At 43.3% G+C, this 25303-nt stretch overlaps 4 protein-coding genes across 8 annotated transcripts; 3 read left to right on the top strand and 1 right to left on the bottom strand.

Moving 5' to 3' along the window:
* The first annotated feature begins 3553 nt into the window (after positions 1-3553).
* On the top strand, positions 3554-7729 carry katnbl1 (katanin p80 subunit B-like 1). 3 transcript variants are annotated; one of them, XR_007960182.1, is made up of 10 exons: positions 3554-3722; positions 4246-4364; positions 4522-4559; positions 4705-4969; positions 5049-5164; positions 5254-5304; positions 5391-5480; positions 5690-5760; positions 6050-6143; positions 7155-7729. XR_007960182.1 is itself a non-coding variant. In XM_052053659.1 (10 exons), exons 2-10 carry the CDS (start codon positions 4356-4358, stop codon positions 7185-7187), a joined length of 798 nt encoding a protein of 265 aa, XP_051909619.1. In that variant the 5' UTR covers positions 3554-3722; positions 4246-4355; the 3' UTR covers positions 7188-7729. The 3 variants fall into 3 exon arrangements, 2 of the variants coding, with proteins under 2 accessions (XP_051909619.1, XP_051909620.1); XM_052053659.1 differs by having other exon boundaries at positions 5659-5760; XM_052053660.1 differs by having other exon boundaries at positions 3561-3722; positions 4284-4364; positions 5659-5760.
* A 170-nt stretch (positions 7730-7899) lies between these two features.
* Positions 7900-10184, top strand: emc7b (ER membrane protein complex subunit 7b). The gene is made up of 5 exons (XM_052053661.1): positions 7900-8274; positions 9182-9301; positions 9388-9526; positions 9793-9873; positions 10019-10184. Exons 1-5 carry the CDS (start codon positions 8048-8050, stop codon positions 10166-10168), a joined length of 717 nt encoding a protein of 238 aa, XP_051909621.1. The 5' UTR covers positions 7900-8047; the 3' UTR covers positions 10169-10184.
* Positions 10185-10835: 651 nt separating this feature from the next.
* chrm5b (cholinergic receptor, muscarinic 5b) lies at positions 10836-20154 on the bottom strand. Of its 3 annotated transcripts, none has more exons than XM_052053655.1 (3): positions 19790-20152; positions 19204-19674; positions 10836-13847 (listed from the first exon to the last, which is right to left on the bottom strand). In XM_052053655.1, exon 3 carries the CDS (start codon positions 13763-13765, stop codon positions 12245-12247), a length of 1521 nt encoding a protein of 506 aa, XP_051909615.1. In that variant the 5' UTR covers positions 13766-13847; positions 19204-19674; positions 19790-20152; the 3' UTR covers positions 10836-12244. The 3 variants fall into 3 exon arrangements, with proteins under 3 accessions (XP_051909615.1, XP_051909616.1, XP_051909617.1); XM_052053656.1 differs by having other exon boundaries at positions 19809-20152; XM_052053657.1 differs by lacking the exon at positions 19204-19674 and having other exon boundaries at positions 19790-20154.
* Positions 14223-25078, top strand: aven (apoptosis, caspase activation inhibitor). The gene is made up of 6 exons (XM_052053658.1): positions 14223-14485; positions 15193-15358; positions 23219-23289; positions 23585-23680; positions 23877-24162; positions 24407-25078. The coding sequence occupies exons 1-6, from the start codon at positions 14300-14302 to the stop codon at positions 24550-24552; spliced, it is 951 nt and encodes a 316-aa protein (XP_051909618.1). The 5' UTR covers positions 14223-14299; the 3' UTR covers positions 24553-25078.
* Positions 25079-25303: the final 225 nt, after the last annotated feature.

The following is a 25303-nucleotide window of genomic DNA, read 5'->3' as shown; positions in this document are numbered from 1 at the left end:
TTGTGACCAACAGGGGGCCTCGGAGGGCTTCTCCTCCAGCGTCGCACCTGTTGGTCATCACGCCATTTGCTCTTTTCTGTTAAAAGCACTGCCACGCCGACCACTCTTGGTTGGATTGTTGGGGTTTTTCAGGACTGATTCAGTTTGTTCAGCCTCTGTAAGTATTTGTTTATTATTTTGAGGTCATTCACATCATGAATGGGCGGAGCTTAACAGGAGGACTGACGGGGGACATTTTCTGGTGTTTAAGTCTCATGACCCAGGATACTTTTGCAATCGCAACGCAGAAGGCTTAGCTTAGCGACTAATCAAGCCAGAAGGAATGCGGGACAGCAAGTGTGAGGAGTAAGTGTGCCGGCAAACATGCCAAGCAGCGTTCAATGTGGAGTTCCATACGTCTCAGCTCACCTGACAATGAATGGATGGCGATTCTGTCTGCTTTCCACATTGCCTTTTTGTTCGATTACGCTTTGAGGCTCAAGTTACATTTTTTGACCAGCGGTTGGATGTTGCATCGCTGGCCGTGACCTGGTCAGCTTGATGTCAGGCCTCCAACTTGGACAAATCCGTCTCTTGTTATTCACACGCTCCGAGCGGGAGGAAGAAAAGCTGTTCCAGACATTTCTGTGTGGTTCACTGACAAATCTGTTTAGTTCTGCATGGGAAGTGTTAGCGTGCTTGGATGCAAATAAAAACAGTTTGCAAGCGTGCCCACTCCCTTCCTCACAGCTGTTTGCTGCCTCGATTCTGGCCTTTTGGTTCAAATTGTTAGTGTGATATTTTTAGTGAGTCATGAATTTTTTTTTTCAGGTTTGGCCAATTATTCCTGGTTGAGAATTGCAGGTTGAGTGAGCGAGCAGGAGACCAGTTGTGATTTGGGGTTTGGCTTTGACACAGCAGCGAGCGGTAGCGGTCGGACGCAGGTGGGGAAGAAGATTGGATAATACATATCGGGAGAGTTGGGACGCACTCGAGGTCCAAACATTGGCCAGAAAACGCTCCATTAAGTTGTGGGAATGACAGATTGGTTCACCTTGATATCGTGGCTGCAAGCAGTCACGCCATCGTTTGATGAATGCCCGGTGGAGCCTTCAAAGTTAGACCGAATGCATTCCAAGAAACTGTTCAACATCAAGTTTGAGGTCCAGACATTTGTTCTCCAAATCATAATTCCATCCGGTTTCTAAACACACCCTCATTCGTTTCCTGATATCGCACCCAGTGCGACGCCCTTTACGCTCTTATGGAATTCGAGTCTTCCTCACGCATTGAAATTTAAAAAATATATATATTTCGGAGTGCTACCGGCTGCTCCTGAACCACTACAAATGCTTCATCCATGCCCATTTTTAGACAGCAGAAAGTCGAACGAACACAAACAATAAAGAAACAGTTTTGTCTGATACTCATAATCTGTTCTTTTACCTGTTGCCCCCCCGAGTAGATTCAACCATTTGCATATGATCAATCAATTTCCTGTGGGCTTCATGTATCGTCCCTTGACAATAGCAAAGTAAGGAACATTTTCCCAAGATCCCAAGCCAAGATAGACACACAACACATACATTCAAGCAATCAATCTTTGTTGCAAAAATATTTGACTCTCACGGGATCCTCAGTAAAGCCCATGTCCTATCGTACTTCTTGGAAATGGTTTTACAGCTTTGGCCGCGGGAGCACTTTGTGGCGATTCGGTGCACGCTCACGCCGCGAACGTATACAAGAGTGCTTATTCTGGCCGGGGGTGTGTTTGATGTCCTCAATTCAGATGCTCATGGTGATGAATGAAGGAGGTCATGACAATATTACTCTCTGCGGGGGCACGCAAGGGGTGTTTGATCATCACCAAACACGGGATTTACCGAATGATAAGTACAAAGTAGTTCTGAGACTCAAAGACCATGTCAAAGGAGAAGAGGTTTTAATGGCAGATAAATCCACTAAATATGATACTAAATATCTGGAGTCAATTGTTGTTTGTGTGTTGGGCCTTCTTTTTTTTAAAGATAATTGACCATTTCAAGAATGCATTGGCGGGTCACATATTAAAACATTTCAAACACAATCTAGAATTTTTATTCCACTAAACTTTGTTAATGAGAACTTCTATTCAAATTATTTGAGTGAGGATGGACCAACAGATGCTCTGCCTGGATCCTCAAATATCCAGCAGGCATAGGCAAACACTGACATCTAGCGTTGGTATGGAGACCTGCGAGTTCATAATAATAATAACAATAATGATAATAATAATTTAAAAAATAATAAGTAAATTTAATTTGATACATAAAGTAGATCTAGAATTTGAAAATTGTAGTCACAAACGATTTATGTTTTTTCATTTTCCTTTATAAAATATCATGGAGTGCTTAGAGTAATATGGTGCAGTAAGAGGGGATATTGCTTGCCCAGCTTCTAAATTTCAAAAGAAGAAATGGGGGGGGGGGGGGGACTGAAAATATAATGAGTTCATTTCGATAAACCTGAACAAATATGCATGTGAATATAGTCAGATGTTTTCAGAGTAGTCATGATGATGAAAATAATATGAGGACTCATTTTGAATTATTAATTGGTATCTTCAGAAGAGGAAATACCCCGTTGGTTTAGGCAGTTCCCTTCCTGGGCGTTTTTGTATAATTTGACAGTAATGTTGAACTTACCTCCACCTTTCCCGTTCAGACAGGTTTGCTTCTCCTTTGATTTGCTGTGCAGCCTGCGAACAAGGATCCGAATTCATCCAGGGTGGCAGAGAGCAGTTCTGAGAACAGAGACACAGTGTACGATCAAGGCTCTCCGAGTCTTACATAATGTCAACAACATTAGCGACGTTAACTTCCAAAGGATTCGAGTAAATTCAAATGCAGCAGGCAAAGGTGCCAGCCTGATAAAATTGCAAATGGACTTGTTTGATCAAAACAGTCTGTCTAAGATAAAGCAGAGAATAACATGAACAAAAAAATGTAGGGCTTTTTGGGGGGATGGAGCCCAGACCTGAATCCTCTTGAAAACATTGCACGTGTCCACATAATTCCAAAGATAGTCTCATTTGCAAAAAAATAAACCTTCCAAATTTGGAATCACCCATTGATTCTGAAAGTCATAAACAGATTAGATTTGACCTGGTAACACGTAGAGGATGTAATATTGATTGAACAAAACAATCGAACATAGTCGTACTGGAAGCAGTGCAATCAAGAGAAATGTTTAAAAAAATGAAAAATAAATAATTTAATTGCACAATATTGGGATTTAGGCTGTAAATGTACTTTGGTGCTTCTGACAGTGTTTAGGTCATCGGAGGCTTTGCTGGCCTCAAGGCCTCAAAAAGCAGACACACCATAATTCCTATTGTATATATTTTTTGCTCGTTTCATTTTTGATATCAATACCTTGCATACATGTTTGTACTGGAGAAGAAGTTCAGTTCATTCAGTGTCATTGTTCACAGTGACAATAAAATGCATTTTATCTCGTCTAACCCGAATGGCAACAAACGTTTCCATATCTGTCCAGCAGGGGACGCCAAATGTTCACATTTGCGTGCCCAAATCAATCCCACAATCCCCACACAACGGCGGTGGATGCATTTGAATGGTTCAAAAACTTCCGAAACGCCAGCGAACGCTTAACAAGAGTTGGCCTTGTACAGTGCAACCAGTTTTTCACCACTTGGACTGTCAGATCTGAAGAGAATACATGTCAATTGACAAACTATTTTGGTTGGTATTTCAATGTGGCGTTTGAATATCGATCGTGGCTAGGTGGTACCGGTTGAGATGGCTAAATGGAAAGGTTGAGCGGCGAGTTTGCTCACACTTAGCAGCCTTGCTAAATTGCTTATGTTTCATGGCTAAGTTCAATGCTAACAGCTGCAGGTGGCTAGCCGGAGACTTATAAGTTGGCTAACGCCTCATCGGATGTTCCGAACTCCGGTGTTGTAAATGTCACGCGATGATCTGCTGCCGTGTTGTGTTTACCACGGTTGAGAGGAGTTTTTTTTATGGTAAGGAGGACATATGTTAAGCTAGTTGAGCTAATGCTAATACGAGCAGCGTAATAGGAACCCCGTTGTGTTTGCGTTTGGCTTGTTGTTGTTTTTTTTTTGGGGGGGGGGGGTGTGCGGATCTAATTTGTATAGCTACAAACTACATTCAAGTAATATTAAACGAAAACCCACTTCTGTCTGTCCACGATTTGATATCTGACACATTCCCCTGTACAATCTTTCTTCTCCTTTTGTAGTGTATCTAAATTGTGATTAGGAAGTCCTTTTCTATCAGCGGCAGTTCCCAAAGGTGAAGAAGAAGCCCACCGATGGCCTCTTGTGATCTCGCCTGCATCTTTCAAAGAACATGAAGCAGGTATGGAGCGTGTCCTCCAGTAGCATGCCTTATTGTGTAAACAGCGTGTTTTGTTTAGAAATGCCTCGTGACAGTGAACTCGTACATTGTAGTGCAGTGGTATTGTTGCAGTAGAGACGTGGCCGTAGTGGCCTCATCCCCTATCCTTCTGTTTTAGGTGGATGTTAGAAATAAGGACGAATTAGATAAGGAAAGGTAAGTCTTTCCATGTCTATAGGGATGTGTCACACAGTTAACCCCCCTTTAGTCACTGGACCTTCAAAACACCTCTATAGTCTGGCATTGACTTACGGTTTCTTGCAATGATGTCAAATGCAACATATTCCCCACTTATCGACAGATACAAAGTGCACAGTCCGGGCAAGGAAAAGAAGTCCTCGCTTTACAAGAGGAAGAGGTCTCTCTGCCTGGAGGTGGGCTTGAAGCTGCACCGTAAAACATCCAATGTTGGTCAAGCCCGTAACCCCGGCATGGCCAATAAAGAAAATGAGGTGACCTGCTCGGATGTGCGGGGCAATCACTACAAAGTTAACTACAGCCCTCCTGCGAGCGCCGCGGTCTCCAAGATGGCAGGGCCTAGCTCCAAGTACAATGACTTTACCGAGGTCAGAATCCCAGTTGAAGCGTCAACATGAGACCTTATTTTGCTTTACTAACAAAACCCCTTTCTTTGTTTTCCCATAGCTGTCAAAGGACCACGAAGCAGTGTCTCATATCCTCTTTGGGAGGAATCTTCGACTTAAAGTGGCCCTAACGCTATGGCGAAGAAACGCTATTGAATTCGTGGCTTATCTAATTATGTACAACGCTCACTGTTCACACTGCACGTTTTGTTGTGGACACTTTGAATGTTCATTGAAATTTTACCTCGGCGCCCTCTGATCCGCAGAATTCAAGACACAGGAGTGCTGCTTGATCTGTTACCCTTCATAACAAATGAGTGAGTCTCCGATGTGAGACTCAAACTTTGACCGTCACAATGCCCTTACCGAAAAAGATTTCTTTTTTTTGTGTGCGTTTCATCAGCCTTCAAACCGAAGCATCGTGTTTTTCTATTGGATGCTGTGTTGACCTCATACCCCAAGTCAAAGTGATTCTTACCAGCAAATACGAAGAGTAAGTGCCGTTCCATATTTAAGTGGCTCAATGATTACACCCACTGGTGTAAAGTGACCGTTTTCACTCACCCAGTTTGTATTAGCAGAAAAAAAAGAGCTGCTCTCGTACATCATTCTACTGAAATCGTAGCTGATCTTTTATCGTTGACATTTATGTATGTTTTGTCCTTTATTAGACACATAATTGTGGGTTTACACTGGGTTCAGGCTGTCATCAGGAAATGGTGGCCAGACCTTTCAAAGACAGAGAAAAGACTGCTGGACAGTTTGGACAACAGGTGAGAGCTTGTCGTGGACACGCAGATCACTTTTGAGCAGCTTTGTATGCAGCAGTTACAAATGAATGACAGTCAAATTATTAGCAACGTGCTGATATTGCGTGGTTGCCGAATAACACGAGCTATTCTTTCCTTTGGCTTCATCGTGTAACTGCTCATGCAAGATAAGACCAGCATGTGATTACTCTGCTACTGAAGTAGATTAAGTTGGCTTCCAGGGGAAAAAAAGACCAAAGTCAACACATGCCATGTTGGTTCATTTAGTGTTTTTTTTTTCCTTCCACCCCAGAAATATTGTGGTCTTGAAGCAACGTCTAAGAGAGTTGTGGAAGGACGGAGCCAGGCTATGTCTGGTTTCGGGTTCTACTGGCGACCTGGCAAAGGTGAGGGGGGAAAAAAAATCATTGTCGAAGGACGATGCCTTGGGGTGTCGACCAAAATGTTAGTTGGGATTTTGTCAGACCACTAAAGCTGTTAATCTTGTTTAGATGCTCAATTTCCAGATTCGTGAATGAATTCTGTTTGTAGCGGCCCTCGCATTAAGAAAAGATAACGTAGTTGAAGCCTGTTAAATTGTTTATCTTGGACAAAATAAATGATTGTTAAAACAACCCCGCATCCTGCTGCTTTAGGATGTGGATAGTCCAGCCAGTTGTTATCGAGCCTACACCTGCTTGGTATGTGAAGAAGCTTCACGGGTTGCCAGATTGATTGTTTCATTGAGTAGATGCCGGAATGGGTCCAAAAGTGGCTACTATGTACACTTTAACATTTTAAGTGGATTACATTTGCACTTCAACATTAGACCATTTCTCATACTTGTTCATGACACTGTGGCCCAGCACAACAGGAATTCCGACATATATATTCATTTCAATTAAAAATTCGAGTTGAACTCTTGAGTTTTCTTGCATTTCGTTGTTTTGTAAATGTAAAAAGAATGTACCTTATGGCGGCACGGCGGTCGACTTGGTTAGCATGTCGGCCTCGCGGTGCAGAGCTGCAGGGTTCGAGTCCGGCTTCGGCCTTCCTGTGTGGAGTCTGCATGCTCTCCTTTGGGTACTCCGATTTCCTTCCACATTACAAAAACATGCGTGGCAGGTTAATGGAGCACTGTAAAAAGTGTGAATGATTGCTCGTAGATGTGTGCGCTACGATTGGCTGGCAACCAGTTCAAGGTGTACCGCGCCTACTGCCGAAGACAGCTGGGATAGGCTCCAGCATGCCCGCAAACATTGCGACGATAAGTGATTTAGAAAATGGATACACGTGCCTGATTTTGGTCCACCCTCCCCAGTTAGTCTTCCAGTTGTATATATTAATAGTATTAGCACTTAGCAGTGTTTTACATGCAGAGAAGTGATATTAATGTTGTTCTGATCTCAATGTTGCAGGGCATCGAGGCGTACGTCCTTCAGCTGCCCTGACTGTTGTCCATGTAGCACTCGGAGGATGTGACCACTACTGCCGGATCACGGCTGTGTTGTCCGTATGGATGATAATATCCTGCATCAAGACTGGATCAATGTTTTGTTCCTCAAAACCTCCAAACTGAAAATGAACTTGACACATCAAAACAACTCGTTATCGCTGGAGACACTTAAAGCAGGGCTGGGAGCACGTCTGCAGCCGAAAGCACAGCGAGTGACTGCTTCACATTGAAGTGGACCGTCTCAGGAAAAGGGGGACATATCGTGGACCTCCATGAGACTGGATATATGTCACTATGTAGTGCCAAGCTTGTTGTCTCTCACTACATCACTTGTCGCCAAGGAATGCAAATGCACTTGGATTCATGAATGGCCCGCTGTTTGGATGTTTCTATCCTGCTTTCTTGGGAATCAGGAACTTGAAGAGTTGAATCAGTCTTAAGTTATGAGTGTGCATCATGTATGTCCTCCATGTGTGTCATTTGAACTTGATGTCAAGCCAATTTATTTTAATCTTTTAAATAAACGTGAGTAAAATATTTTTCCCTCCCCTTTGTCATTCTTGTTGCCGTCCACAGTGGTTTTAGCCCTAAATTAAACCATTCCATAAAGGGGCAAAATATAAAACGCCAACACAAAACATCGCATCCCGAGAGAGCGCCTTTCAAAAATAAGCGCTTTTATTACATCATCATCAGACAGGAAGTTGAAAAATATCTAACGCTTTGGTTCTGAGGTGACGTCATTGTCCGTGCCGGCAGCTGATGTGTAGTTCCCAACGCGAAGAACAAGTTCATGCTGACGCGCTCGCCTTTTAAGCCGATTTTTATCGAGTTTTGACAGTTACGGTTTCCAGCATGGGAAGAATACAGCTCTCGTGGCTTTTCGTTCAGGCTGCGCTCGTCGTGGCTTCGTGTTTCACCGATATGGAAACGGGGCCTGGTGCAGGTGTATCGACGCAGACCACCGCCACAGATCGGTTCAAAATCGAAGGAAGGGCGATCGTTCCAGGGGTAAAAACACAAGACTGGGTCTCCACGGCGCGAGTTCTTGTAGACGGTGAAGACTACGTGGGTTTTTTGAGGTACAAATCCTGAACGGATGTATGTGCTGACGAAATAACTGCAACGTAGCATTAGCGAGCTAGTTAGTTTCCACCGAGCAAATTTGACATTACTCGGCCCTTGCACGACTCGTCCTTCCAGGCTTTGCTAGTTTACTGCAAAAACTACATTTTAATTCAACTTCCGTTTTCGACTCGTCTTTGTCATATGGAACGCTGTTTACGTTTTGGAGAGGTCAGGCCTGCCGGCGTCCGTATGGCTAATGCTATCATAACAAACAAGCAGCTAGCAGAGAGTCGTTTGACTTTGGGAAATAAAAGTAAATCACGTACGTGACGTAAAAAAGCACGCTTTTATACACTTACAGGTATGCACAGAATAATCACAACAATGCAAATACCTACTTGGTAGTCAAGGTCTGGTCTTTGAGGTTCGATGTCCTGCATGAGTTCCATCGCTCCCTGCAGCAACACACCTGACCCAAATGATCAGCTTCTGATCATTGGAGGACCGGACTTTGACACCTGTGACCGAGTTCATCATTTTCTATTTACCTCTGATTCAATAGAAGTTGGTGGCGTGGAGTTTTGTCTGTAACACTGGAAATAAATAGTATATTCCCCTTCTGAACACATGATTACATGTTAAAACAAAATATATGCATTTTCAGGACATAGACGAACAGCTACCTGTGGTTAGCACGTCTATGTTCCAATTAAGCATTTGTCTGTGACTGTGCATGTTTTCCCCTGATGCTCAAGCTTCCTGCAATTGACTGGTGACCAGTCCAAGCCCTCACCCAAAGTTAGCTTGGATACGCTCCATCATATCTGTGATCCTAATGAGGACTGTAAAAAATGGATGCACAGATTGACCAGATTGTGGTCTATACACGGAACTTACATTTTCTTTATGCTTCTTTTGCAGAACGGATGGGAGTTTCGCAGTCAACGATGTACCCTCCGGGTCTTACGTTGTAGAAATTGTCACTCCAGGATACCGATTTGAGCCTGTGCGTGTTGATATTACATCTAAGGGGAAAATGAGGTAAGTGCCGCCCATTTAAGTCTTAGTTTGTTTTCACTTGCTCTGCTTGAGTCATCCCTTAACGTTTCTGTCTGTCTGTTCTACAGAGCACGCCTTGTGAACTACATTAAGACTTCAGAAGTGATCCGCCAGCCATATCCTCTCCAAGTTAGAGCAAGCGGCCTACACAGCTACTTCATAAAGAGGGAAACCTGGGGCTGGACTGATTTCCTCATGAACCCAATGGTAAAATATTAACTTATTGGTCACAATTCCAATAATTCTATTTCACGCTTCTGCACGAATGGAATATATTGTGGTCGACTGTGACCAGTTGTCTTTTGTGACCACGGTTATGTGCTGTATTTACTTAAAAAAAATAACAGTAAGAAAAATGATTTTCATATTCAATCTGTAATTGCTTATATATCCTGATAGGGGCAGTGTGGTGGTAGACTAGCATTTGTTTCTTGCGCCAATATTTTAATTCTCCAACTTTGTTGCACGTGCAGGTTATGATGATGGTGTTGCCATTGCTGATTATTGTTCTACTGCCCAAAGTGGTCAACACGAATGACCCCGAAATGAGGAAGGTAAGAAGATCCTTTAAAAAAAAAGAAGTGGGAGGACATGTAATGTATTGTTAAACGAGCAAATCAATTAACCTGATTTCATCGGGATTTTACTCCTTCGATTGTCTCACTAACATAAGCAATGTTTTCTTACTTTCCGTCACAGGAAATGGAGCAATCCATGAATATGCTCAACCCCAACCCTGAGCTCCCAGATGTGTCTGAGCTCATGACAAAGTTGTTCTCGGGCTCCAAGGGCTCCAGCAAGGCGGGCGGTAGCAGCAAGGGCGCCAGACCAGCTGTCAAGAGGAGGTAGTACACATAACTCATATGCCTGGAAAAAAAGCACGTCAAGTCACGTATGCAGGATTTTTAAGTGACCCCCCACCCCACCCCCCAATTTTGGGTCTACTGTACAATTCTCTCTATGAACAGATGTTAACTATTTAAAATCTAAAAATACATGTTGTTTTTGTTCATTCAGTTCTAACAGAAATCCCATCACAAGCAGTTTTTCTTCACTTGCTGCCAATATGTGATTGTAATTTTTAACAATCTTTTCTGTGCTGATCCTTTGGTCTGCATTGCTGGTAATTCCACATCTGAACACGTTTTTTTTTAGTCATATGACTGTGAATGAGGATACATTGAATTAATTTAAGACTAAAAAGCTTGGATCAATAAATTGAAAGTGTCTGTAAAAACAATGATTCCATGTGTCTTGTGTGTACGTTATCCTATTTTATTTTGTGTGTAAATGAGTACAGATAAAGGCCGATATTTTCACTTTAAACAGACTGTGCAGTGGCTTCATAAAAATATTTTTTTTTCTAAATTGGTCAATATAAGGTATACACGGGTCAACTGAAAAGACGTAGACGAGATTGATGCCCCATTTTAGAGATGAGAAAACGCGGCATTTTGTGCAACCTACCTTTTTTGCTACTTTGCTGATAGAGGGGAAAAAAAGAGGGCAGTTGTACAAGATATCACAATGACATTTATTAAATGAGTGAAAGTGTCAATCAAAAGGGCTTTTAAGTTGTCCTTTCTGCAAGTTCAGAACACAGGGCACTGCTATTCTTTTTTTGCCTTTTTTTTAAACCATGTTAATATGTGAATTCTGAAGAACACAAAAATGGTGTTAAGATCCCTAAAAGATTGCCTCACAAAAAGTAAAAACTTCACGGGGCAAAGTAAATCCACAATTGGTAAATGCACAATTATATGTCAGGAAAAATGTTAATTATTACAAAGTGTGGACATGATCACCTGTCAAACAAGCAGAGAATGGTGGGAGGCCATGTTGCAAAACTTCATTTTCTGAGCTCAGCTAAGTGCTTACCTTCACGATTTAGCCATCATAAAATCTCGACCGAGTTAATCATCTCAACTGAATAGGTCAGGACAGACGGGCTGTGACAAGATTTCTCATTTCACTCCTCTAATTTTTACACACAGATTCACTTTCACTGAACCGCACAGACAATGAGCACAGATTCGATCACAAAATGGCATTCGGCCTCTGAGCGGAAGGCACAGAGTTGGACACGACATCATCAAAAGTCTGCAATGATTCTTAATATTACAGCGTCAGACATCAATCGTCGAGAAATACGGCAAGCCGGGCGTTATGGATACTGCACTTTACTTGATATAGGAGTTGTCGACACATGACATTGAATAGTTTTTTGTACTTTAATACGAATGTCGATAAATAAAGCAGATGAGCAATTCATTCCGAATGTCATATTACCACTGTTGGAAGTAATGCAGATCCAGAGATTAGCCCTTGGAACAAAATGCACTGCAACCAGTTCGATGGAAAAAAGTAAGGAAAAGTTCATGTTGATTCAAGTCATTAAGCCTTAATGTAAATGACTCATTAACAGGAAAAATCATTTTTTTAATTTCAAGCCGACATTGTGGCATACCTGTGAATGTTTGAAAGGAATTTCACATTTAAAAACATGCAGCCTTTATGATCGCACACACAACATTGTCACTTTGGGTGGCAAAACACAAATAACTTAACAGCTAATGAAAATAATAACAATACACTTGTTCAAGTTTCTTTCTTACTGTTGTTTTGTAATTAACAACTGCGGAGGAACATCTGATTCATTTAAAATGTTCTGACCGACGTGTATTTCACAAAAGTAAGTCAAGTAAATAAATAAATCACATGCAGCACTTCATGCCGACGACACAATAGACCATACCGGGAAGAGCAACGCGATGACAAAAGCAACTCGTGTGCCGCGATACTGGCGGACATTGGTGGTCTACCGGTTCTCATTGCTGACCGACTCCACCCCTTTACAAACGCCCCGAACGGCGGGCAGACCACGACTCCGCTAGGTAAACGGGCAACAAAATCATGAGTTAACCATCAAGTCATTTTGTGGTTAACATTCGCATTCTGTCCGCACCAGTACAGCTTGTCCTCACCTCTCTTCCTCCTCCACTGGCACAGCAGAAGCATACGGAAGGTCTTCTGGAAGGTCTTGTTGCACAGGGCGTAGCACATGGGGTTGACGGTGCTGTTGACGTAGCACAGCCAGTAGCCCAGGTGCCAAAGGGACGTGGGGATGCACGTGGTACAAAATGTGGAGATCAGCACCATGATATTGTACGGAGTCCACGTGAGGATGAACGCCAGCAGAATGGCGCTGAGTGTCTGGGCCGCCTTCTTCTCCTTCACCAGTACCATTCGCTTCCTCTTGGTGATCTGGTTCTTGAGGCCCGCGTCCATCGGCTTGGAGGCAGTGGAGGAGGAAGGCGAAGCGTTTTTCCGCTCGGCATCGGGAGGTCGAGGAGCTGCCGGCGCAGGGCTGCCGCTGATACCCTTCGAGCTAGGTGTGAACTTATACGAAATGCACTTCTTACTACTCTCCTTAGAAGGGGTTGAGAAATACTGATCATCTGCGTAATCCGTCGCTTGGCCATTCTTGTCATTGGGACCGGTATCTCTCAAAGAGCCTTGCGGGGTCTCGATGGAAATGTGACGCTCCTCCTCGTCAGATGAGGAGTAGCTATTAAAGGAGGCGATCTGGTCAGCTTTCACCCACACTTCATCTGACCTAATGGTGGTTTTTGTCACGTTACTTTGGTTGGAGGACGACCAGGAAGCCTGACTCCTTTCTCTCCTCTCTCTGGTGAAATGGAAACAAGAGCGAATGGTGGGTTTTTGCGGTTGAGCTCCCTCGGAGACATGATCGCTCGTGAGCCCTTGCAGCTCTGCCAGATCCTTGGTCCGCTTCTGCGTCTCCTTGTAGATCCTACAGTAGAGAATAGTCATGACGGAGACTGGGATGTAGAAAGCGGCAATGGCTGTCCCAAATGTGATCACTGGCTCTGTTAAAAACTGAATCTGGCATTGGTCCTCGGATTCCTTTTCTTCCCCTACAATGTACTTCCAGCACAGAATTGGCGGTGCCCAAAGGACAAACGACACCAGCCACGCAAGGCCTATCATGAGGGCGGCCCTTTTTGGAGTCCTCTTAGCCCTGTAAGTCAGCGGCCTCGTGATGGAGAAATATCTGTCAAAGCTGATGACCAGTAAATTCATCACAGAAGCGTTGCTGGCTACATAGTCCATAGCTAGCCAGAGATCACACGCGAGGCTTCCTAAGGACCAGTAACCCATCAGTATATATGTCGTGTATAAGTTCATGGAGAGCACTCCGATAATGAGGTCTGCAAAAGCCAAACTCAGTAGGTAGTAGTTGTTAACAGTCTTCAGCTGGCTGTTAACTTTGAAGGACACCATGACCAAAACGTTACCTACAATCGTGATCAAGCTTACAATGGCAGAGACTGTTGCTATGGTGATAACCTCCCAAAGGCTATGAGGGGCGGCCTGGGTATGCGTTGTGTTGTCAAAAGTGCTGTTTGGAGGAGGGACATCCATGATGGTGTGCTAGTTGCCCCGTTGGTGGTTGAAAAATTAGCTGGAAGGTCTTCTCTGCGGCTTCATGGAGAATAAAATTAACCTGTGAAATAGAAGGAAAAGATCAAGATACAAAGATAAAGCCATTTCTATGCAATCTGGGGTCATGAGGGACTGCCAGGTGACCAGGGACAATTTTAATGAATTTATTTTACAATTACTAAATTCTCATTGTGTGTCTGAAAATGTGTCGCTTATTACCAGTCAGGCAGGCTGTTAATTAGATTACGGGCTCTGATAAAAGTAATGTTTCTGTTGAAACTAAGTAGCTAATTGAATGTTTACTTTCTTGTCCATTTTATAACGTATTGCCTATGATTAAAATTATGTGCAGATTCCATATTTGTGATTGTTTTCGAAATGTAAAAACACCAATGAACCCCGGAACCGATTTCACGTTGCATTGCGTGTTTGTCGGGACACTATTCGATATAACACCAACACAACATTTTAGGTACGACACGTAAAGCGGTCCGATGGTCAAAGTGGGCTGTCATGGAAGGTAAACCTAACAGAGGCAGAGGAGGCGGTTGGAAAAGAGGTGGCCGCGGTGGAAACGACGGCGATAAATTTTGCGGAGATCGCAGAGGCAGAGGAGGCCACCACCGCGGCCGGGCCAAAAAAGATCACCACCGTGGTCGCGGACGTGGGGGTGCACATGCAACGGAATTCCAACACTGGGTAAAATGAACCTTACCATTGATCTACACCGTCACTGAGAAACACACTTCCAACTTCCAACTTTTGCTGACATGATATTAATTGAAACAAAACAAGTCTCTTTTTATGCCGTGCATCTCAGCATGTGATAAAAATCACACCAGTCCTCATAATGCGGTGTGGAAGTACTACGGGAAATCTTGCCATCTTGTGTAGTTTGATTAAGGCTAAATAATCAAACACTTGAATTATGTACACATTTGATCACTCAGCGCCTGCACCGCATCCGTGTGCCTTGTTTGCTGTGAAAATGACACTAGACTCCGAGAGGGTTCTTCAATTCTTCCGGCTGGGTCTGTCAGCTAATTCCCGTGTTGTTATAATGGCAGAGTCAGAAAAGAAACAATAGGGGCCCAATGATTGCAATCAAAGAGACCTCCGTTGGGATTTAAAGCCCTGCTTGATTGCAATCGTATAAAAATCCCCCGAGGGCATCTCTAACAAGCCTGTGGTCCTCGATTATTGTTTCAGGTAAACATGAACACTGCTTTGTTTCTTGATTTTGTGGCAAGAGGAAAACTGAACAAAGAAACTTCCGCTAGTTTTGACATAAATGCAATTATTCCAGTGCTTATTTGTCATGTGCACAATTTTTTTCCACCTGCTGATGTGCAAAATTGATGTTAGAATTTTTTAATCCCTTCTTCCTCATTTGTATCTCTTGTCAGGACCAAGTTGAGGGTGACTCTCAAGAAGAGGGTCAAAGTGCCATTTTCTCCCGGAGAAAACTGGAGTCCAACTGGGACCGGTACGAGGACTCTGAGAAGCAGGAAACCACTGACAATCTACCCACTCAAAGAGGAACTGACTACCATGTCCTTCTGGGGTCTGCAGGTAAGATTTGGTCTGCGCAAGAGTAATTTGTGTCCCCTGTTCTTTTCTTGTACAATTTTGGGAAGTGTTGAACGGGTGACGAGATATTTTGGATGCTCTCCAAAAAGTTGTCATTTTAGAAGCCATCATTTTGAAAAGTACTAATGAAATGGCGAAATGATTGGCCTACGAAATGATGTCCAATTGTTTCGGCAACACCTTGTATAATGACTTGAACAGAAAATAAAACGCTGGACTAAAACATTACTGTCACTCACTACTTATATTCCTTTGCTTCCCTTGAGGTAAACAGATGGAAATTTGCCCCCGTGTCAAATATTCCACCGAGTCTGACTGCACTCGTCTGAGAGTGACTCGGTAATCCCAATTAGTGAACAGGAAATGTGTGTTGTCTCCGGGGACCTTTTTAATTGCCTTGTATGGACCCTGCTTTCAGATTGCCACAAAAAAAACAAAAACATTTATTTCTTGTTTGTTCCTTACAGCGGTAACGCTTTTCGTATTTTTTTCTTGAATAACTTTGTCTTATGAGTATTGTAAATGCATGACTATGGATGCACCTCTGCAACTTGTTATAGCAACTTTTGGTTTTATTATTTATGAGGAAGAAAGTAATAAAGTTGGACTCAAGCCTTCTGCAGAATTAGCATTTAAATACTTTTTATTTTAGTCATCGCTTGTCTCTCCTTTTTTTTTGGAAAGGGGGGTGACCTAAAACCTCACTTTGAATTTCAGGGCAAGCTGCCTCTGATTTGCATAACTATTTGTGACCAAAGTTGTTTTCTGTGTCATCTCAGCACAGCTCTGACCTACACTTTGAGCTAAAGTTTGATTCCGTCTAATTTTAACTTGGTGTGGTCCCCTTTTAGGATGGAACAAATGTATTGCAGACAAAACAAATCACGATTGACCAAATTGTGCATATGGATCTTTTTTTTTTCTTGGTTGTTCCTTTCAGTCGTAACGCTTTTCCTATTGTGTTTGGCTCAGTTTTTGTGTTTATACATATACATAGACGTATTTATTTTACTGTCAATGACTTCCGAAATCATTATGGGCAGTCAGTTTTTTCAGTCAGTTTCATCATAATTAGTCTGAGCCATCTTTGTGCATTTTTCGTCTTCCTGCTATTTTTATAGTTTGGAGAGTGTTCCAATGATGCATCAACCTCGGACTTTCTTTTATAGCGCACATGGCAAAGGTGCTCTTGCGACTTGTGCGGCTCAGTATCCCTTGTCTGTTTTTTTTTTGTTTTTGCCCACATTGTCAGATTAGTCATGCTGTACAACAAGAGGCCGATGCGCTCGAGAGAATACTTAATTGTATGTGGGAGGCAATGTTTTTGTAGCCAATTAAGCTAGCCCTAAAATCAGGGATCCAGCATCAAAATGTCATTTTGCAGCGTTGAAATGACACAGAACACAAATGACCCGTCCAGGTTTTGCAACAGTTGTAGAAATGTAGGCGGCGAATCTGAAAAGTACCATATTGGCCTGCTACCAAGAGTCACAGAGAATTCACGCTAATTAGCAGCCTGTATGACACATTTACAAGTTACGAAGCCCCAAATCAACTGAGGAGTCGTCACCGACTAATTCTTGCTAATTGTAATCTATGTTGAAGGGAATCAAGAGCCAGAAAAAGATTTATAAAAAAAAAAAAATTTTGGTAGAGCTTGGGGAAGGTTCAATGACACGTGGTTAGTGTTCCCAAACGCCGAGTGGACTTTTTTTTTTCCCCCCTTGGTTCCTACCTCAAAGGGTTTTAAATTTGCTGAGTCTTGGTGCGTCCTGTAGTAAGCGCACACCTCTCACTGTGACATTACTGGTGGTCAAATGTTGAAAACCATTTCTGAGTCAAATTTAACCTTTGGAATCACTTTATATGCTGTAGTACGTACACGTGGTAGATGTAGCCTAAAATGTTCAGGGGAGTTATATAATCTACCTTTATATAATCCTATACTGCGGCCTTTTATTTAAAAAAAAAAAGGGGGGGGGGGGCGGATGCCACATGTCCTTCTTGAGAGTTCTATGTTTCAAGGGTTAGACAATATTTAGTTGGTGCCCCCATGGTTTGACTTTTTACAGTAGGTAGCACCTGCTGCTGAGCCAAAACACCGAAGGTACGTTTATCGTTGCACTGTGATCTCTTCTGCTTTCCATCCACTTCAAGATTCACAAAGGGATCCTCTAGTCATTTTCATTGCTTTTCCAAACTAAGGCCGAGGCTATTACAGGCAAGCAATCTTGCCGATATTGCTCCTTGACATATTTCAAGACCCCATCCGTGTCATTTCAAATCGATTTTGTGGACGAAAGGTTGCCGTCACCCGAACAAGCCGTTCTGAATCAGATGAGCGCTCTGCTCTTTTGCATTTTCCGAAAATAAAAACGCATTATTCTGTGTGGCTATTCGGAGGAGTTAATTGCCGTCAACTGTTTTGTAACCCTGAGGAGTTTCTTAAAAAAAAAAAAAAAAATGACCGCCTCAGGTTCCTGTTCGGTCATTGCTGGGGGTGGATTTTGCTGTTGCCATGGCGAATGCACACATGTTGCCATCCTCTTGTTTGAGGTGTGTCATGTCTATGTGAGTAGGGGATGGGGTGGGGGGGGGATGTCGTATTGACTGTAACTAGTATTTACATCTTTGCTTTCATCCATCCACACACATTAGCACGTGGATCAATCCTACTCCCCCGCAGCCTTGCTTTACCGAGGCCTCTAATGGACACCTATCAAGTCTCAATCATGAGACAAAAAGGAAATTGCATTAGCAAGTTGGCGGTTCACCGAAGGAGATACCGTCCCTAACTGATATAAATAGCAGCAATCATGCCTTCATTTAAATGTTCCGATGTTGTTCATTAGAGGCTGACGCCATGCCCCCACGGAAGCAAAGCATTCCAGGCACTCGCTCGCTTTTCCTGCTTTTGCTGATGACAGTGAAGTCGGTGGAAGGAGGCGTGAGGCTAAAAACAGCACTTTTGATCATAGACACTTGAGCTCCCATCCTACGGAACAGTCTACACGTGGTCATCTTGAAATAACGTGCTAGCAATGGTTCACTTTGGGCCAGCTCGGTGTACGCCACAGAACATTTGTTTCACGTTTTGTTTTGTTTTCTTGCATTTGGCAAAAGGCATCCTGTACGGTGGATGTCAACACAAACCTGTTAAGGTTTTCGTTCTATGATTTAAAAAAAAAATAGGCCACGGTTAACAATTTGTAAAAGTTTTCCACGATAGAAGCTGTACTACTTAAATCGAGGGGAAAAAACGAGGAAAGTAAAACCAAAGGCATATAATTTGGTTTGACAAAACAAGGCTTCAAGCTTCTGCTAGAAAAAAAAATAGCAGACAGGAAAGCCTACTTAAAATAATTTCATTTGAGGTTAATTGGAGTAACTAACCCGTCGATGCCGGAACGTCTTTTATTTCAAAAAAACGGATCAGCGCCCGCAAGCATGACCACGCGTCGGCGTTTTAATGATACTTAAAATCTAACCAACTCGGTCTTCATTCCTCTCACTCCAAAATAGACACGCGCAACACGCTCGCACACATTCTTTATAGACGTCCGAGGTTAATGATCATATTTGTAATTTGTAGAGAAAGTGTGAAGCTACTATTTCCATTTGGATGGCATAAACGTACACTAGGAATTTGAACTATTACCACTTTTGCAGCCCATCGGGTGCAGCAGTTTTTTTTTTTAAACACTCCAACTGCTCATTCAACCATCAATATTTTTTGTGTAATTAAATTAAAACTCCAATTTAACTGGACAGCGAAATGTGTTGAATTTCTTGTCATAATATCCACTTCAAACAGAAAACAGACTCACCCCTCGTGGCTTTGTCGGCAAAACGCAATCCTCCGGCATTAAATGGGCGTTCGGCCAATTCTTTGATACCGTCAATTGTTTTTTTTTTTCTTTCTTTCCTCCTTCCGCTTGGCAGTTTTTGACTCCCTCCGGCTTTTTGCCTGTCAGCGTGGCGCTTTGATTCCTTTCTCTGAACGTTGGCTTCACACCTTCCCTCGCCGGCTCTTTGGTCCCCTCCCCTTCTCCCTCTCGCTGACTTTGTTCTTCCCCGCTCGACTCTCCAACGAGGTGAAAAACACGGTCGTCAAATACCGGTTGGTCATCCCGACGTCGCACGTCCTCATCAGTTGCTAAGGAGCTTCAATATCGCGCCATAACGTGCTGAATCGTCCGAGTCTATTTCTGGGACAAGATGCAACAGCTGTTTCTGCGGCGAGGGGCCACGTCGGTACTGTCGGAACCTTTTCGCCGTAAAATTGTGATTTAGCTGTCCTAGAGACACAAAACAAATCACAAGAATCTGTATTGATATAAATGTATATCTCAAGGTCTTCGTTCTTCCCAGAAGACCCAAGAAAGCTTTAAAAAATAATAATTTTTCACTCACCCTGCAAAGTTTTACTCACTCCGTTGGCCCTCCTAGCCGCAACTCTGGTTGTTGATGCGCAAGGGTTTGATGCTCCCGTCCTCAAGCAAATTGCTGATCCAAAGCGCTGATTCCAAAGCGCACGCGTCTGATGGCTTCATCCTGTACCAGGGTACTGAGCAACATGGAAGAGGATGGAGGAAAAGGTGAGGAGGTGGTGGAGTAGAAGGAGTACAGTCAAGCATACGGGGGGGGGGAGGAGTCTGAGGAGGAGTCAATGTGGATGTCTTTGCAAAAGGGACGATGTTTTGCTGAAGCACCTGTTGTTCGTAGTATTGATTGATTTGATTCTTTGACAAGTCAGGCTTCTCTCCGGATGAACAAATGCATCGTTTTGAGGGGATGCTTAACCCCTTTCGTGCACTGTAGTGACCGCGGTGTCCCTGAAAGGGTTAAAAGAGGTTCACAATTGACTGAATTTATTGCCGACAGATCGTGGAGAAGGGTGTCAGAGCTGTCTTTGTCATTTCCAAACGCCAATGATTTCAAATCAATGCGAGTGTCGAACGAAGCGCCGAGTCATTCAATGTCAGGATTCTCTTACCTCAAAGATAATTGCTTTGTGCGATCCACGTCTCCCACATTGATGCTCCCTATTATGTGATGAATAACAGTTGTCATGCCAATAGAAGCCTTGATATCCCCCCCCCCCCCCCCCTCGATGCGTTTCCATCGATTGTTACATTTGGCGGTGACTTTTGACACTTGCCCAAGATGGACTCTGACGTCAACTGACGTCGACCCAAAGCGCCGACAAGAGCCATGGCAATTTGTCACACCAAGATCAATGACGGCCATTTAAAAGCCAGAAAAACGGGGGTCGGCTTTGGTTGCTCACAGCATTCAACAATTGCAGCGATGACACACGTAGGAGACACTCGTCACAAATAGCCGCCTCATCTACATGCATTTGTTTAAACACACTGTAGCATCTATTCATTAGCCCAGTCGAGGAGGTTATTTGTCCCTAACCGCTTTTGTTTGTTTGTTTGTACGATTATTGTGAATTAACACATGAATCTTGATGACTAAAAGTGGTCGAAACCAAACGTGTACAATTTGCTCTACAAGTCGGAGGTTTGGCCTTGGCTCAGATTCACCATAAACAAAGTGCGCCGTCCGCATGCACTTTTGAGGATCACTTTATGATCACCGATAATTTTGGTCTCTTGTTGAAATGCCTTTGCAGAGTTTTTAATTCTATTTTATGCGTTTTGTCACTCGTGTAAAGTACTGCGGCCCTTGTGGGGAAGGAAAAAAAAAAAAGCCTTCTGTTACTTTGGTGCTTGTTCAAAGGCAAAGTACCAAGTCTTTATTTAGCCGTCAGTGGGTGCATTGTTCTTATTCCGTCTCCTTTGAGCGTGAGAAGAAACACTGATAATGTGTTGTCTCTTTGGTTTTCAAGTTGACAAAATATACTGTTGCGGCACACAACTTTATTTTTTAATTATGTGCGTCTTTTTCTGAATTTGGTTCGCATCCATTTTTTTTTTTTTTGGAGCGTGCTAGCAACTAAACCAGAAAGTAAAAGATTTAAAATAGGCATCCATCCATTTTCAATACTGCGTTTGCTGCTCAGGGCCATGGCAAGCTGGCGCCTTCGCCATCTGATTAAAAGGCAGACTACACCCTCGACTGAGCCATCGTTTTTTTTTTGGAAGTTTGTCATAAAATTCTTGTTGCCATGGCTATGTCGATGCCGACTGATTACCTGGATCGAGGTTCAGGGTGTCAGAGGGCTCCTATATTGTGTAGGAGGCAGGTTGTTCGCCAGTTACCCACCGGAAGGAGACGGACGGTGCAGGAGGAGGATGAGAATTCGGGGCTGAAAGGATATTAAGCAGAGTAACAGAAGAGTAAACACGGGACATCCATGGTGCTGGAGTTTTTTTTCTTCTTCTGATTTTCCATTCTGCCAAAGATTTCCCAATTGCCCTGTTACCTACCCAAACCAATTTCAATTTGTTTCGTAAGATTCTATTAAAAAAAGAAGAAGAAAAAGAAATGAGTCTCAGTAGCTGGAGACATTGGATTGGGGGGGAGGGGGTGGTCCTCAAGTGTCTCTATTACCAGAGAAGGCGATGATGGGATTTCAGTGACACCATTCTGCACTTTTCATTTGCTCCATGGGCTGTCTGAGAAATGAGAAGTTCAGTTTTGATGCCTCGTTTACTGATTGCGTTTGAAGATGACAGTTTGTCATGCCGCTTTGGGTTATAATTAGGATTGGTTGACAAATTGATTGCCTTGCCGTACACCAGCAGCTGTTGCACGATTTCATCCCGCTGTCACGTGAAGCTGACCATCTTCGGCCTTTTGTCACCTTGAAAGCGGTTCTTTCCACACCTCATTTTTCTCTCGCCGCCAGAGAGCAAAAACCCTCCCGCAGATTCTCCTTTTTGACCCCCATCACTTTCTGTATTGCAAAGCAGTCAAGGACAACCACAGATGGTCCAGAGTGCCACGCATGAAAGCAGCACGTCCGCAATATTCGGCACACCGGGGTAGGCTAGCAAGCGACAACCGCTCTTCTGTCAGGTCTCCAGCTGAGCCCCCATCTGTGTTTGTCATACTGACCCGTGGTCCGCTGTTTGTGACTCCGCCCTGACAGTACACCTGCTGACTGTTTGACGGCATAGATGTGGCTTCGGTTTGGAGCCAAGCGGCCAACATCATCAGAAACTAGTTCTGGCTTAGTCTTATTTTCGTGCCCTCCTTGCTCAAAATCAGCCTCTTGTCCTTTATTATGTGTTAAAGTTGTAGTTCTAGATGACATTACATATATAATTACTTTTTTGATTGAGCGCATAGCCACTAGGGCGGCGCTAAAGAGCTTAACTTGTCGCTTGTCAGACTTTTGAACAATGGCAATTATAGAGTTCCCCTTTTTTTTTAATCTTATAACACATTTGGTTCGGAAATGATTTTGTCTGCAATATTCCCAGCCACCTGTTTATTGCACTTCAAATGACATATTCCTCCTCGGATGTGGAGATGAGTGTAATTATAATGAGAGCTTTGAAGAGCCCTTCATCCCTGACGGCCAGTGCCTGTTCTCGTTTTACGGTTCTTGTGGGTGATGTGTTCCAGCATGTCCATTCGCACACCATTTACCACTAGAGCTAAAAAAGATGTTCACAAGTTGGGGTTGACGGACGGACGTGCTTTTGCAGCTTTCCGACTTGTTGACAACGCAACCTCTGTGCTTACATGCTTCCGAGAGCCCTCGGTGCGTTTTTTTGCTACCGTTCTTGACTCTTTACACAACACCTATGATTGCTTTGCTGTGTTTGGAAATGAACAAATGTGTCATGACATCATCCGGTAAATCGGATTTCTCTCATAATGGCTGAGGTGTTCAATCAAATGCTCTTTCCCTGTCATCCTCAGGGGATTGCTTCACTCAATTCCGTTTTGCTGAAGAAAAAGACTGGGAGAAGGACACGTTTTCTTCCAGTCAGGTAAATCTATACTCTTGATTTGAGAGACGTTGATTCGTCAAGGTGACCTAATATGCGGTGCACATATTGGACCAGCATTATTGATTCAATATTTGCATTTTATTTTTTTTAATCGGCAATTTTTTTCCCCAGCACCAAAGCCTAATTTCCAATTACTTTCTTTCAAACGAGGGTTGCTTATTGGGCTTGAAGAATTCAATTTAGAAGCACACTGCTAATATTCACACATTAGCTTTCTCTTCACTGAATGTATGAGCCGCGTGTTTTCAGATGTACTTTACTGTTTGGTTTTAAGATATCTACCATGTTTGTGGACCTCCCGGCGTTGGCCAAGAGACTCGAACAAGTGCCCCTTCATCAGAGGCTCTACCTGGAAGCTGAGCTCATTCAGGTAGCAAGTGAAATGGCACGCAAGAGTATTCAACATCATGATTTGTTTCCTCTTGAGAATCGTACACGTTGCACAGGATGAATGACACTGGCGAATGGAGACTCGCACCGAGATGAAACGTTTTGCGAGAAGACAACGAAATGATCTATACAAATAAACCCTTTCGAAGTCACGTCTTCTTGTTTTATATTCGCAGGTTTCAACACCAGTCAATTTGCCCACAATGACTTTGGCCCCCAAACAGGAGACACCCTCCTTCACACCATCATCCGTACTGCCAAAAGACCCCGGCATCGATCTTAATCTCACCAAGACTTTAAGCCGCACCGCCAGCTCTGACTTTCAGGCTCCCTCGAGGACTGTTCCGCTCTCGCTGGAGGACGTGGATGAAGAGTTGGACCAGCTGCTCACTTTAGCGAAACCACTGTGTCCCGTCTCAGGAGGCCACTCTGTCAACGTTGAGAGCCCCGATGTGATGAAAGGTTAGCACTGAGCATGATAATGAGTTCAGTTCATAATGCAGATGTGCATTTCAATGCATTTGCTTGTACGATAGAAAAAATGTTCACGGATTAAAAAACTAGCCAAATGGCATTAATTGATGGCAGAATCTCTCCTAATGTTCTGAACTCCTGCTGTAATTTCAGTGTGAATTGAGCAGAGTAATGATATCCAAAGGGGGGGGGGGGAACAAGGATTTCACTGATGTCTTATTTCAAACCTCAGATTGTGATGCAGTGACTGAGGTACCAAAAGAAGAGAAGATGGAAGAGGCCAAAGAAACCCAAATCGCACCCCCTGAGTCCAATTCTGCCAAGCAGGAAATGACTGAGGAGGACCTGGAAGACTGGTTGGACAGCATGATCTCCTGACGATCACAGAGACGTCGATTATGGCCCAAAAACAGGAGCTGCAAGCCAAAACCTGGACAAGTAGAACCACCAAAGCAAAATGACAGAGGCTGGGTCAGGAGTTTTGTTTTGCTGAGAAGCGCTGCACAAAACGCGCAGCTCTGTGCATTGATTGACTCGTGTCATTTGGCGGCTGGGTGAAGTGCTCCCTCCATGAATGAAAATATCAATTACCGTTTCATTTCTTCATCGCTTTTGTTGACATACTGCGGGGCTGCTTGTGAACAAGTAGCCACTTGCATCGCCTTGTCGCAGTGCCTGAGCTCTGCCCCTGGTTGTCATGGTAACAAACAGTTATAGTATCTCCGTTAAGTAGATGTGTGAAATGAGTGCGTTTGCAGTGAGTCTTATCAGAGGTCATATTTTTACCTTGGGCCGATCAAATAATATGTCGGTATTAGAACATAAAAACAAGCATGTGGGTCTTATTGCCTCAATTATCTTTATTCGTTCCTGTCATCTCATTCAAATAAATGCAAAACTACTACCTGTGAGTGTGTGGGCGTGTAATGTAAGTTTCCATAAAACAGCAGCTGATTTAGCATCATTGTGTTTGGCTCTTCTGGAGTGGAAACAAGTGCAAACAGGCATGAGAATACAAACTGAGCAACATTTACACATCTAGATTTTATACAACAAATGTTTTTTGTTTTTCTCCTTGAACATAAAGGCCACAAAATTAGCACAACCGTGACCACTTTTTGAGTCAAGA

This window comes from Hippocampus zosterae, chromosome 19, assembly GCF_025434085.1.
Source record: "Hippocampus zosterae strain Florida chromosome 19, ASM2543408v3, whole genome shotgun sequence".
Taxonomy (NCBI): domain Eukaryota; kingdom Metazoa; phylum Chordata; class Actinopteri; order Syngnathiformes; family Syngnathidae; genus Hippocampus; species Hippocampus zosterae.
This window is presented reverse-complemented; position numbering and strand designations above follow the sequence as displayed.

Bases quoted from the DNA above. Each gene is read 5' to 3' on its own strand.
- katnbl1 (XM_052053659.1), top strand. The intron at 5,481-5,658 runs GTAAGTGCCGTT...GTCCTTTATTAG, and splicing joins CTTACCAGCAAATACGAAGA to ACACATAATTGTGGGTTTAC. The intron at 6,144-7,154 runs GTGAGGGGGGAA...TCAATGTTGCAG, and splicing joins CTACTGGCGACCTGGCAAAG to GGCATCGAGGCGTACGTCCT.
- emc7b (XM_052053661.1), top strand. From the start codon at position 8,048: ATGGGAAGAATACAGCTCTCGTGGCTTTTCGTTCAGGCTGCGCTCGTC. The intron at 8,275-9,181 runs GTACAAATCCTG...CTTCTTTTGCAG, and splicing joins GACTACGTGGGTTTTTTGAG to AACGGATGGGAGTTTCGCAG. The intron at 9,302-9,387 runs GTAAGTGCCGCC...TCTGTTCTACAG, and splicing joins ACATCTAAGGGGAAAATGAG to AGCACGCCTTGTGAACTACA.
- chrm5b (XM_052053657.1), bottom strand. From the start codon at position 13,765: ATGGATGTCCCTCCTCCAAACAGCACTTTTGACAACACAACGCATACC.
- aven (XM_052053658.1), top strand. From the start codon at position 14,300: ATGGAAGGTAAACCTAACAGAGGCAGAGGAGGCGGTTGGAAAAGAGGT. The intron at 23,681-23,876 runs GTAGCAAGTGAA...TTATATTCGCAG, and splicing joins TGGAAGCTGAGCTCATTCAG to GTTTCAACACCAGTCAATTT. The intron at 24,163-24,406 runs GTTAGCACTGAG...TTCAAACCTCAG, and splicing joins GAGCCCCGATGTGATGAAAG to ATTGTGATGCAGTGACTGAG.